We start from the raw sequence: 13823 nt of genomic DNA on the forward strand, positions 1-13823 counted from the left end.
TAAGTATAAAGTCACTACCAGGGTAAGTTGGCAAAATTAAGGAACACCTGTGGGGGGAGGGGAGGCCCCTCCCTTTTTTATTTCGTTTTGCTCAAGTTTGCTTCAGTTAAGCCAGTAAACCCAACTTCCTCTGCAGCTTTCCTGCAGTTGGGCACAGACTGCGGGAGGTATCGGCAACTGAGGACCTCATTCCGAAAGCCAGCAGCACTGGTCCCTGAGCCGCTTTGAAATTAAATCACCAAGGACATGAGAGACCTGTCCCGCTACTTACAGGCCATTGTGTGGTAGATGCTGGGCCAGTACTGGCCGCTGTCTCTTTTCAGCCATACTCGGATGGTTCTGTGGAGGAAAGGAAAGAAACAAATAGCAATTGTATCTTCCTGTATGCTCCTGTAAAATGTATTTCTTTTATTTTCAATACTGTGTCCCAATTAACTTACAAAGTTAATCAATTGGACAAACACATACAGGAGTGGGCAAAAGTAGGTTTACAGTCCTGAGTCCATGAAACAGAGCTAATAAAGGTCCTGTAATCAGCATAACCTGCATGTCTTCTTCCACACAACAACTGTAGACCTGCTTTTGCCCATGCCTGTACATACACACATTCATACAGTATATAGTACATTTACATACAGCACGAATACTCTATATACACACCTATTACATATAGTCATACTGTATATCATATGCCCATATGTGGTAAGTCAGGAGTCTGGATTTGAAATCACTAACAATATGGAAAATGCTCATGATCTACATACAAAGAAAACGGAGACTCATTCACTGCTTCTTGGTAGAACCGAACTGTGTGGACGCAGTGGCCCGACGTGTGAGCCATGCGGAGAGCCGGTGAGCGTGGCAGGGACGTTTCTGGAGATCCTGGAGACGCGCGTGCAAAGCAGAGCCCACGCCACAGCTCGCTCACCCAGAACCCCCGTCTCCACGCCAGGCCTTGGGGACTCTGCTTTCCTCAGGGAACACACAGATGAGGACATCCGGCGCACGGGCCGGGAGTGACAAATCGCTAAAATAGCCCAAGTTCCACGTTTTGGCTAGTTTCTCGAGGAACAGCAGGGAATACTGTGACCCCTGCTCGGCCATGTGACCCCTGCTCGTCCGCTCGCAGAACCTCAGAGCGCTCTGCCCCGTCTCCTGTCCCTGTTGTCAGCGCTGTCACAGTCATTCCTGCGTTCCTAACAGTGACACAGATTCTGGCACCCAGCCAGCACCGGCTTACTGGCGACAACCCCGACTAAATGCTGGCATTAGTGTGTGTCCATTCTGACTGAAGTTCAAGACAAGTAAGACTGGTCCATGAGGATCTGATGTTTGCTTCTGGGGGGCACAGAATGCTAAGGAGTATGGGGGAACTCGCTGGGTAAATGGCAGGCTCCAGGGGTTGGTGCCATGGGTGCACTCACTTGTCAGAACCCATCCCACCACGCTGAAGGTCTGTGCAGATTCCCGTGTGTGACTGGACTGTGACAAAAGAAAACAAAGACTAGATCTTAACCTTCATTCATCCGAGCAGGTCAGATGATAAGTCAGATGACCCAGCAGCACAGTGGGCATCATGCTGGTTTGTACGTGAACTGTAGGCATTTGTACAACATGCCCTCTCTTCCGGCCACCGCCGTTGGCCACAGAGGAACCTTTGCCAAGCTGAATCATTCGGGATTTTTCTTTATATCCCAACCCTGATTACAGCTGGCTAGACCGAAATGGGCGTCTGATGCTAGGTGAATAAATCGGTTCCTTCCCTGGGAAATCGGAAACCAAGAAAGAGAACAATAGATCCGTATGTCTCTAGTAGCTGAAATGGCTGTTTCTGGTCATGTTTTGCAACTGAGACTGGAGGACTGCATACATTAAAAAAAAAAAAAAAAAGTTTAAGAATGAGGCTGAGCTATGGAGAGAACCAGAAATGAGTTGAAGAGAGTCGAGGTGGAAAATCCATCATGCCAGCTGATCTTGATGTGAAGCTATGTCCCTAGACTTGGCTTCTGGGAGGCAGACACCCTGGCATATTCACCATAATACCCACAGCAGCTTAAACCAGTCTAAGTTATTTTGTTGTTTGCTATAAGCAGGTACTAATACACTATGTCTGCATGAGACACCAAGAAAAGTCCCAAACACGGTCTCTTCATTCAAACACATTTAACAAAGTAAGATAACGAGGCAGGCTCTTTTCTTTCTCTCTCTCTCTCTTTTTTGAGGTGCCTATATTGTGACAGGAAGTTCTAGAAAGTCCAAGTTCATATCCAAAATTAAAAGACAGAGAGAGGGAGATCAGACTAAAGCGTGTATAAACAAACGTTTGATTTTTACAGTTTCTAATTCAATACCTTAATTCAAAATCTAACACTCGTGGAGGAAACGTTTAAACACTCTGGTGTTACTTGGTTACTGTGCATGATTACTTGGCTTTCTTCTTTCACAAACCTCAAAGGTTAAAACTTTCTCATGATATGCTTCTTTCTTGTTTGGAACCATTTAAATCAAGTTATGAAAAATACTTAAAGCATGGGAAAATACTCATGACATGATGTTAAGTGAAAGCCCTATACAAACTGATAAATTCAGCATAATACCAACTGTGTTTTATTTATTTATTTATTTATTTATTTATTTTTTTATTTTTTAATCCTCACCCGAGGACATTTTTCCATTTTTTGTTCAGAAAGGGTGGGAGGGAGAAAAAAGAAGAGAGAGAGAGAGAGAGAGGGAGAGAGAGAGGGAGAGAGAGAGGGAGAAACATCGACGTGAAAGGGACACATCGAGTGGCTGCCCCCTGCACGACCCCAACCAGGGCCGGGGACAAACTGCAACCGAGGTACATGCCCTTAGCGGGAACTGAACCCCGGTCTCTCTGGACCACAGGCTGACGTTCTAACTGCTGAGCCAAACTGGCCAGGGCGATACCAACTGTATTTTAAAATGCAATCTGACCAAACTTCTAGATCCAACTACCAATTTACAGAAAATACAGAGAAATATAATAAACACTACCACAGGGGTGCATTTAGCAAAAACTGAGATTGTAGGAAAGTCTACAGACAAATAACTCCATTTTCCTGCAAGTAATTTGCGAAGGAGGGGGAAAGAGTGATAGAGGCCAGCCTGTGAAGAAAATGGTTTCAGAGGCATATTAAGCGATCACAGTGCACAGACTTATTTGGATTTCAGTTCAATCAAGCTGTTAAATACACGTACATCATTATGAAACCACTGAAAATATGAATACTGACTAGGTATTTCATGTTATTTATTTTTATTTATTTATTTATTTTTTATCCTTACCCGAGGATATTTTTACATTTATCTTCAGACAGAGTGGGGAAAGGGGGGAGAGAGAGAAAGAGAGAGAAGGAGAGAGAGACAGAGAGAGAGAGAGAGAGAGAGAGAGAAAGAGAGAGAGAGAAAGAAACATCGATGTGAGAGAAACACATCGATTGGTTGCCACTCACACAACCCCAACCGATGCTGGGGACAAACTGCAACCAGGGTACGTGCCCTTGGCCAGAATCAAACCTGGGACTCTTTGGTCCACAGGCCAACGCTCTAACCGCTGAGCCAAACTGGCCAGGGCTATTGCATGTTATTTAAAAAGTGCTGTTCATTTCCTTAGGTGTGATAATGGTGTTGCAGGTTTTTGCCTGTTTGCTTTTTAAGAAGCAATCATTCCTTACCAAGACGCTGGCCCGTTCTCAGCACGCCCACCACAGTGCAGCCTCCTCTCAGGTTACCTGGGCCCTTCCCTCTGGTCCTTGTCAGGCATGGCCATTAGCAGCTACATCCCCCAAGGAGCTATGCATCCCACTGTCCCTGTGCTCAGAGCCCACCAGGGGTTGGTTGTTTCAAATCAGGGTTTCAACCAACCTAGACCCTGCATCCCAGAGAGATGTGATCAAGTGGCCCAAATATAAGGAGCACAGGTTATGTTCTAAGCCCTCCTCCCCCACCCAGAACTTTCCTCAGGCAGCAGTTTATCTGGGCACATCGCAGGATGGGTACCACTGCAGTATGACTCCCTCGTCAAAAATAATCAGCAGAAGCTCACAATGGTGATCCCGAGGTCTGAACTACTAACACTACACTACATTTTGTTGATTATATTTGATGTCACTTAACAAAGAGTGCTTATGGATACATTTTATTACTTATGTTCAACACAGGGCTTGAAGCCAAAGGAGCTGTAATAAGTGAAAGGCCAACTGCCCTGGAAGCATCAAATCTGCTCACAGATTCTGCTCCATTTCCAGAGACAGGCAGAGGCCGGGCACTTGAAGATCAGGGCGGCGTGCAGGGCCTTGTCAAGGTCACTGCCTTCACGCACACAGGGTCACAAAGGGGTTGGACCTGCTAGCTCCCTCCCTGTTAGGGTTTTTAAGTGTCTAGAGAACAGAATGCTGGCACATTCTAAAGCCCTTCAAATCAACCGCCAAAGTGTGGATCAGGAATGCGCAGGGAGCTCAGTGGAGGACTCGGGCACGTGCTCGTCCCTGTGTCCCCTCGAGAGAAGAGCAGGTTCAGACAGCAGAGCCCGCTGCGAGCCAGAACTCTAGAGGTTGTCTCTTCCAACCGATCACCTCCCCTGGGCAGCGTCAGAATGATATTTAAACTAGCCCAAGGTCACAGTGGAACCTGCCTAGACCCCAGCATTTTGGAAACAGTATTATTTCCTTTGGACAAGCGTCAGTACTACAACTTGATCTGGACCCAGCTGACACACTAGGAAAGGAGCAAGACTTAAATGATCTCTTGGGGTGGTTCATCCGAAAAGTGTTAATCAGGTCCAGGCTGAGAGTAGACCAGCCTTGCTTGGGAATCAGGTTCCAAGTTAAGCATTTGACCTTGGTAATCAGCTCTACCTCTGTATTCACGTCTTCTGTCTGGAATTCCCTTCCTTCGGGTTTTCAAACCACATTCTTTCCCTTCCTTAGACAATGCATTAAAATCTCCCACTTCCAAGATTAAATCAAAACAATGTTAGGTTGATCCCCAGCACTCCAGCACTTCCAAGAAACTAACAAAGTTGTATTATTTCTACTAAGTAATATAGGAATTTGTTTTGTGTTTTCTTCAGAACATGTCTCGTTGGTTTAACAAATGGCTGTAAAAACAGGCTTAAGTTGGGCTGCTTACTAAAAAGTCAAGAAACTCCACAGACAAAATAAAATTACTGTTCAATAAATTGGAAGTAAAATCTACTATTCAATAAGTTGAAAGCAGCACAATAATAGTTTAGTAACATTTTACAAGCGCAAACTATTATAAACTCTAGGATGGTATTAATAAACCAATAAACCATATGATCACTAAAGTGTCAAGATCAAACAGTTTTAGTTTTACAAAAACCACAATATTTTCTGCCTAGATGAATATCTCAGCCATTCTCTCCACTAACATAAAACAACTTAACTTTTCTTAATATTTTGACAAATTTACACCCACTCACCTAAACTAATTTTATGTTTTTCTTACTGTTTATTCTATCCATTTCTCTAGTGCATGGATTTTCTTTAATATTCCAAGACCAAGTGCATCTGAAAAAAAGTCTTCTCTTAAAACCTGAGAAACATGGTCATTCTGTGCCAAGCTCTATTTTTAAGTTATTTTAAAACAATAGTCTGACATTTTTCCAAAAGGTACTTAGAAAGGAAATGTGTCATTTCTTTCAGTGCCTACATAAATGTTTTCAAACTTCCCCACGCTGCGGATTTCCTCGTGCAGGGCTCTGCCAGCCGTCTCCTCGGCCTTCTCGTTAGAGGACAGCCCCACAGGTAGCTAGTGTCTTCCATGGAGAGACGAGGAAAGGCATCTCTGTGCATTGTTATATGTACCTAACCACAATGTACACACACTGCCAGCCGTCTCCTCGGCCTTCTCGTTAGAGGACAGCCCCACAGGTAGCTAGTGTCTTCCATGGAGAGACAAGGAAAGGCATCTCTGTGCACTGTTATATGTACCTAACCACAATGTACACACACTGACAGCCGTCTCCTCGGCCTTCTCGTTAGAGGACAGCCCCACAGGTAGCTAGTGTCTTCCATGGAGAGACAAGGAAAGGCATCTCTGTGCACTGTTATATGTACCTAACCACAATGTACACACACTACCATCCCCTTGCCTATCGATAATGACACATTTGTTTTCTAGATAAATGAAATCTCAAAGTTAGATTGCAGCACTTTATTTTAAATACTTCAGACTGAAATGTTTTTAAAGTGTATTATTACTGTGCAGGAATAAGCAAAGGAACAGCTGAAAACAATGTAAAGTGCCATTTCTAGTATTCTCATAATTTTTTGTCAGCACTGTAAATTGGAACTGACTCTTGGGCAAAAATTTTGTTATTTTGCTTCATACAGTGAGAAACAAATTTCCCACCTAATAATAATAATAATGATACCAACAACAGTAATGACAACAATGAAAAATTGATTTAGGAATTCCATGCTTGGCAACTGATCCTGAAGATTATTTAATAGGATGAAAAAGAACTATACATTTAAAAAGTTCATATGAGCATCAATCAAAGGAATAAAAATTGAAAAAAATGTTAAATAATGATAGGTTTATGACATTCATCAATAGCTCATAAAGTCATTCAAAATTAGTTGTGAAGAACATAGAACCATGAAAAAAGTTTATGAAATACTAATTTTTTAAAAAAGCATACTATAGCCTGGCTGGTGTGGCTCAGTGGTTGAGTGTCATCCCATGTACCAAGAGGTCGCCGGTTCGATTCCTGGTCAGGATACATGCCCAGGTTGTGGGCCTGATCCCCAGTAGGGGCATGCAGGAGGCGGACAATTGATGTTCTCTCTGATCGATGTTTCTCTCTCTCTCTCCCTCTCCCTTCCTCTCTCTCTAAAATCAATAAAAAAAAAAAAATTTTTAAAGCACAATATAAAATGATGTAACTAACTTCCATAACTACGCCGAGTCAGGCTGTGCAGGGAGGGGAAGAGGCTGAGTGGGGGCAGGTAGAAGAGAAGGTACCCTACCTGAGGGCAGGCAATGACTGGTTCCTTGTGGGGCCCTGGAGGAAATACCCGGAGCTGAGCCGAGAGGGGAAGCAGTTCCCGGGTCCCGCTCAGCAAGCCCTAACGAGCCAGCACCTCCTCATGAGCCCGCTGCAGCCACCCTCCACCAGCTTCTAGCTAGCTAACCCCCACACGCGTGAAAGGACCAGCTGACACCAGCAGAGCTGACACACACGAGTGGGCCTGGCTGTGTGACCAGAAGGGCTGTCCGGGTGACCCACAGGCTCAGGAACATTCATAATACATTGGAAAGCCACTGAAATTTGAGGCGGCTTTTTATGGCGCGATAGCTAACTGAGACAAGGTCATCTGTTCAAACAGAATACCTTTAAGAAGATTTAGGAACCTGATCTTAAAATTAAAAACAGCCTTCGTCCCCTGACCAGCCTGCGGACCAAAGAGTCACAGGTTCGATTATGGTCAAGAGCACGTACCTCATTTGCCATTTGGTCACTGGTCCCGGTCAGGATTGTGCAGGAGGCAACCAATCAATGTGCCTCTCTCATCAATGTTTCTCTCTCTCTCTCTCTCTCTCTCTCTCCCCTTCCCACTCTATCTGAAAATCAATGGAAAAATATCCTCAAGTGAGGTTAAAAAAAAAAAATAGCCTTTGCTATTAACTTCGTGCCAAGGATTCCAAAGTACTTAGTAAACAAACAACTCCACTTTAACTTTTAATTTAAACACAGGGTCAAAAACTGAAGAAATTACTGTAAAAGCATAAATGAAGTTATTACTCAAATGTTGTTCAATATTTTTCACTTCTCTACCAAGGATAATAAATCTGTATGTTCTTTTACCTCATTACAGTAGATACTTGAAAAGCAGACCAAAACCCACAGTTCTGATTAGGAATAAAGTACTTATTCCAGGAAGATTAATCTTTGATCTTCTCAGAGATACGCCTGAGGGTGAGAATAGGCAGAGAGGCTCCTTTTATTTTCTTCCAGCCCCTTTGTTTAACTCCTTCAAAGAGCTGACTAGAAGGAAGTTAAAAATATACATCAGGGAATCACCAAATCTATAAAGCTTCATCTAATCAAGCTAAATACAGTGGGAGCAATGACAGACCTTAAAGGATGAATTTTCTTCAGAAAAGCAATGTCTCCCAAGCCAAGAGGCATCTGTGGACATCATGATCAATACCATGTTTAAACCTGTAACTCCCTAAGAACATACATTTGGGCTCTGTGCATGTTATTTCCCAGTATGATCACCGTGAAGACTGTGCCCACACTTGGACAGGCAGATTCCAACACGCACACGAGTGTTCCTGTAAACTCACAAGGGCACCTTCCACCTCGCCTGACAAGTCAGCATTTCTAAAACCAGATCTTTTCTAAAATTTCTCAAAAAAAAACCCTAATCATCTCCAAACAATTTAATATTTAATAAAGCAATTTAACCGTATTTCAAGTATAAACTGAGAGAGAGATTATCCAATTCATCAATCAAAAAGAGAATGCAGAGCAGAGCATATGTTACAAATTAAGCCCAAGGCCTGATTTCTTTTAAACTGTGAGCAAAAATGGTATGCTTGAGGGAAACGTATTTTCCAGTCTCTCTTTGGACTGCTGATACTATTTTGTATCTTGATAAATTTCCAAACATGTCTATTATCTATAGAAAAGGGTATTTTTCCAAGTCTAACAAAGTCTGGTAGCCAGGATGGATCCGTAAGATTAAGAGGTTAGCCTGAAAGGGAGAGGAACAGACAGGGCCATTGGTACAGTCTGCTCTTATCAAATAAATAGTCATTTCCTTCACCAAGTCTCCTGAACTCTGCCCCCTGCATTCCTGCTGCAGAAATAAGCCTTTCTCCTTTGGCAAAAAAGGGGAGAAGCACAAGGCTTTGACTGAATCAATATCTAAATGGAAAGGCAGAGAGAAACCAGCCTCTTTTTACAGAGACTTAGATTTGCTAAGAAAAATGAAATGCCCATCCCTTCTGCAGTCTGGGGAAGGAATCTCCGGCAGCTTCAAGGGTCCACGTGACGATGATGCTCCGACTGCGGATTCCTGGCTGGCACACTGTATGGGGCTTGGGGCGGGGGGGTCACTTCTGTGGCTTCTGCACCTAAACGAATAACTCCTCTCCTAAAGCCAGGTGGCAGGCTCTTTGTCACTCGAGAAACAAACTCCTGCTGCTATCTTTTGACTTAGCGACCAAATGATTTCTTGTGACCTCTGTGCCACCAAGAAGGCTATAAACCATCTCCACCTCTGAAAAGGAGAAGCCATTCCAGACAGAACAGAGTCAGCGCAGGGTCCAGGAAACAGTTTCTTAACTTGGAAAAACAAAAAAAAGTTCGAACTCTATCCACAGCCTAGAAGTCTTAAAACACACAAGGTTAAACTAATCGCGAAGAGCCCAGTCTGAGGCAGTAAGGGAGAGGAGCCTGTGTTAACTCCACGCTTCCTTATTCCTACCGGAATGTTTCCTGATTCACTAAAATAACATCTGCGAGACGGGTGGACACGGGCTCTCCCGCGGAGAGTCTGGAATCCTGGCAGGTGACCAGCCCCACTGCACCCCGGGTCCTGAGAACATCATGAGCTTCCTGGGAGACAGTCTGTCCCCCGGGGTCAGAACTCGGTCCTGAAGGAAGGAAGCACTCCCGGGGGACTGCACGGGACAGGACTCTTGGAAGCTCATGCCTGGTTCCCTCTGGGCTTCACCCCATACCTCTGCCTTCACGGGTTTTGTTCCGTGTCCTTTGCTCTCGAGAATCATGGCCATAAGGACGAGCATGTGGTGGCAGTCTTCCTAGTGAATCAACACACCTGGGGGTGGTCTTGGATCCTCTAGCACATCAGGGCAAAGATTTTATACAGGAAAACTTATGACTGACATGACTTGTGAGTGAACAAATATGGAAATGATGAAGAGGCATGACTCACAGTTACAACTTCAATCTGTAAGTGACCCCGCAAAATGGCACTGTCCTATTCAGAAGGAAAATTTTTATTTTATTCGTATACATACACAGTAAGCAGAGACATCTTTAGCTTTTGATGAGACTTCAATAATTGAATGGAAAATAGATGGGAATGAGAATAATAATAGTCAGAACGGCGCTTTCTCTGTGCTGGGCACTATTCCATGGGCTGCACACAGATCGAAACCCGAGGAAGTAGGTCCTATTATTGTCTACATTTTGTAGACGAGAAAACTATGATAAGTAACCTGCCCAATGTCACATGGGATTCAAACTCAGGCATCCTGGATCCGGAATCTTTTCTTAACCATGCTATAAAAAGAAAATGAATAGAACAATGAGGGACCACTCTCACAACAGAGGAATAAAGGCATTCCTACCCAGGCTGCCTGAATTCTCACTCTTTCACTTTACAACACAATCAAAGGGTCTACTCCTAGGCACTGTGTGATGACATAAATTCAGCAGTTAGCAGCCTGCCTTTCTATACAAACTAGCTACGCCAGGCTTCCTTCTAAGCATAACACTTAACAATCAAGTTGTGTATTTAAGATTGTTTCCACGTGAACAGTTAGTAAATATACAACTTTCCCCTCAAACCATCTTCCTATGTCTAAGGGTAAACAAATATATTAAAGAAAATCGCTGATATGACAACAGAAAAGATGCTACCGCAATAGTTTTCAAAGTTGGTTTTCTATTATCCTTATTGTTTACCAGCCTAAGTGCAACATCCTAAAATATTTTCACACACATGAGATCTGTCTATGCTTGGCTTGGGCCAGACAAAACTGAGTTTCTTCTGCAAGATTTCTGCAAATGGTCTTGGCCCCGAAGCAATGGTATAAGCACACTCATCTTCAAACTCTGTTTTTCAAAAATAAAGACAGCAGGCTACAGCCTTAACTTATTTATAAGACTTTATAATAAAGCGTTTACCTTTTAAAGTCTATCCTTCAACCAACTGACGCCTAAATTTTTGGTGCATTCCAGAGGAAAGAAGTTCAAAAGGCGAATGTGTCTAGGGAACCAATTCCTGCTGCCTCATCACATTCAGCTCTGTTCTGAAGGCGGGGTCTCATTTTCTGTTTCTCTGTCCGGAGAAGGATGGCTACAGTTCCAACTCTTCAACTTAGTACTGTGGTTATGTTATTTTTACAGTTTCCTGACCAGAAAGACAGTCACACTTTTTTGACTCAACAAATTTTTTACACTTTACAAATTTATCATTCTTACACTTTGAAAAGTATGCATGCTCAAATATTCTAGTTCCAAACTGCAGACAACTTAAACTAAAGTTAAAAAGACTACTTCATGCCCAGCCTCTGTGGCTCAGTGGATGAGCGTTGACCTATGCACTAAGAGGTCGCCAGTTCGATTCCCAGTCTGGGCACATGCCCAGGTTGAGAGCCGATCCCCAGTGCGGGGGTGTACAGGATGTTTCTATCTCTCCCTCTCTCTCTAAAATCAATAAAGAAAAATATTTTAAAAAGACTACTTTAGGTATAGTGGGAGAATAAAGTTCAAACAAAAGAACTAAGGGAATTTATTACTCCAACAAAGCAGAATGAATACACACAGAGAACACAGCCTTTCTCTGTTAAACCTCTGAATGTTTCTTTTTATTTATTTATTTTCCATTAAATTTATTGAGGTGACATTGGCTAATAGGATCATAGAGGTGACTCCAGGTATGATGAAATTCAGCTCGATATTCCACACTGGTTCAATACATTTGGGGGCGGGGGGTATTTGTATTTAGCTCTGTCATGTATAGTTTGGTTTTACTGGGAAGTAGATGGGTATATGTGAATGACTCCAGGAAAATATATCCCAGAAGCTGAAAAAAAGAAGACAAACTTTTGTCTCCCGGTGGGTCTGCACAGGCAAGCAGTAGCCAATCACTGGTCGGTCTCTCTGGTAGAGCAGGGCTTTCACAGTGTGGTTCCCGGACCAGCAGCATCAGCATCAGCATCACTGGGAATGTGGCATAAATGCGAACTCCCAGGCTCCACCCCAGACTCACTGAATCAGAATCTCAGGCGCCTGTGTATTATCAGGACCTCCAAGTAAACCTAATGCTTGCTCAAGTCTGAGAACCACTCACTGTCTAGAGAGACCAGATAAGCAAACCCAGACCAGGGTTTCTCAACCTTGGCACTAATGACTTGGGGCTGGATAATTCTTTTTATGAGGGACTGTCCTGTGCATTACAGGGTGTTGAGCAGCATCCCTGTCCTCTACCGACTAGGTGCCATTAGCACCCTCCTCCAATGGTGATAACCAAAATGTCTCAAGATATTGCCAAATGTCCCCGGGAGTGTGTGTGTGTGGGGGGGGGGGGGGGGGGCCAATTACTCCTGGCTCAGAATCACTGGCCTAGAGTTTAGAAAAATAGACACTAAATTCACATCTTTCACTTTTCCTCTCAAAATGCTCTCAGCCAGTTCTCACTGCTTTTAGGTTTTATAAATGAACTAACTTCAGCTAGACCCTACCTTAAAGATTAAAAGTTACTTTTTCTGAACATTAAAGCGGAAGTTGTAGAGAAAAGGTGCAAGCCAATTTTTTTTTAACCCTGAAAACTACTATAAAGGAAGAAGCAAAAGGCAGAACCCAAATTGGACACTTACAGTCAATCTCAGTCTCTCCAAATGTGCAGAAAAACTGGATCATGGCGGAAGGAACCAGAGCCTCAGAGTCAGACATGGGTTCAAATCTCAGCCCTATTATTTACTAGCTATGTGCCCTTGGGCAGTTACTGCAATGTCTTTGTACCTCAGTTTTCTAAACTGTCAAATGTCCACTGCAATAGGACATGTATCCAGTGACACTCCCAGGGGGGCCTGGGAGAGCACCTGCAACTAAATGCATTGCTGTCTCTGCAGGAAAACAAATATTCACGTTGCACGGGATAAAGATTACACACAGCCTCACCTATTCAGGTTAATTTTTTAGCACCAATGAGTTTTCAGGCCCAACTTACAAAAAAACAGACACCAAAAACAAAAACAAACCAAAAAACCCCACACTTCTGACTTTTTAGAATGTACTGAATGTTGGAACTGCTGGGGACGGTGACTGCACCCACCTCGTGGGGAGATGTGAGGATTCATGTGGTAACATACATAACGTCCAATTCTGGACTGACACAAAGAAGGGGCTTTACAGAGGTTAGCTAGCTATTGTTATTTCTACAGTACAAATTCTGATTATGTCATCTGCTTGCTCTGAATTCTGATGGTTACTCACTACCTACAAAATAAAGTCCAAATTCCTGAGTGGCCCACAACGAAGTCCCTTCCAAAACTGGACATGGGGCCCTCCAACTGTCATTACTCTCTCCTGCCATGACCACCAATGCACCTTTTGCCTTGGTCACCTAGAAATAACTGTGGTTCTTTCCTCCCTCCTGTTCTTTCCCTCTGCCTGGAAGATGGATGGGAAACCTCCTTCCTTCACACCGACCCCTCCTCTATCCAGTGACATCTCCCCTAGGAGGCTTTCCTTGAGCCTGGCCCTCACTTAATGACACTCCTTTCTGTCTTCCCCGCACCCTGGAAGCTGAGAGCACAGGGCCATATCTCTCTACCCAGCCTTTTGGAAACAGTGATTTTGGAGTCAGCTGTCTTTCTGGGCCACAGGTCCACACACAGTAAGCGCCCAACAAATGCTTGTTTGATGAATAAGGGTGGTCAATATTCTGTTTTCTTAATATGCTGGTTGTGTCCAGTCAGGGGCCATAAAAATCAATGAATCAGAAGTTATATGAAGGCAGGTACTGTGGCTTTTGATCCCTGTTGTATCCCCAGGGACTAGTACTCAATAA

At 43.6% G+C, this 13823-nt stretch overlaps 1 protein-coding gene across 4 annotated transcripts in view; it reads right to left on the bottom strand.

Annotated features, from left to right (window-relative positions):
- Positions 1 to 13823, bottom strand: part of WDFY1 (WD repeat and FYVE domain containing 1) — a 39971-nt gene that overhangs the window by 23889 nt on the left and 2259 nt on the right. Inside the window, exons 1-2 of one of the 4 annotated variants that reach the window (XM_036254811.1) lie at positions 10934 to 11153; positions 272 to 339 (exon numbers count right to left, since the gene is read on the bottom strand). In XM_036254811.1, the coding sequence (XP_036110704.1) occupies positions 272 to 278 (7 nt within the window). In that variant the 5' untranslated portion in view covers positions 279 to 339; positions 10934 to 11153. Of the gene's footprint in view, positions 1 to 271; positions 340 to 1424; positions 1477 to 7855; positions 7878 to 10933; positions 11154 to 13823 lie in introns of those variants that run through there. The other 3 variants (XM_036254810.1, XM_036254809.1, XM_036254808.1) reach the window with 3 other exon arrangements.

Source organism: Molossus molossus, unplaced genomic scaffold (assembly GCF_014108415.1).
Source record: "Molossus molossus isolate mMolMol1 unplaced genomic scaffold, mMolMol1.p scaffold_m16_p_11, whole genome shotgun sequence".
In the NCBI taxonomy this organism is placed as follows: Eukaryota; Metazoa; Chordata; class Mammalia; order Chiroptera; family Molossidae; genus Molossus; species Molossus molossus.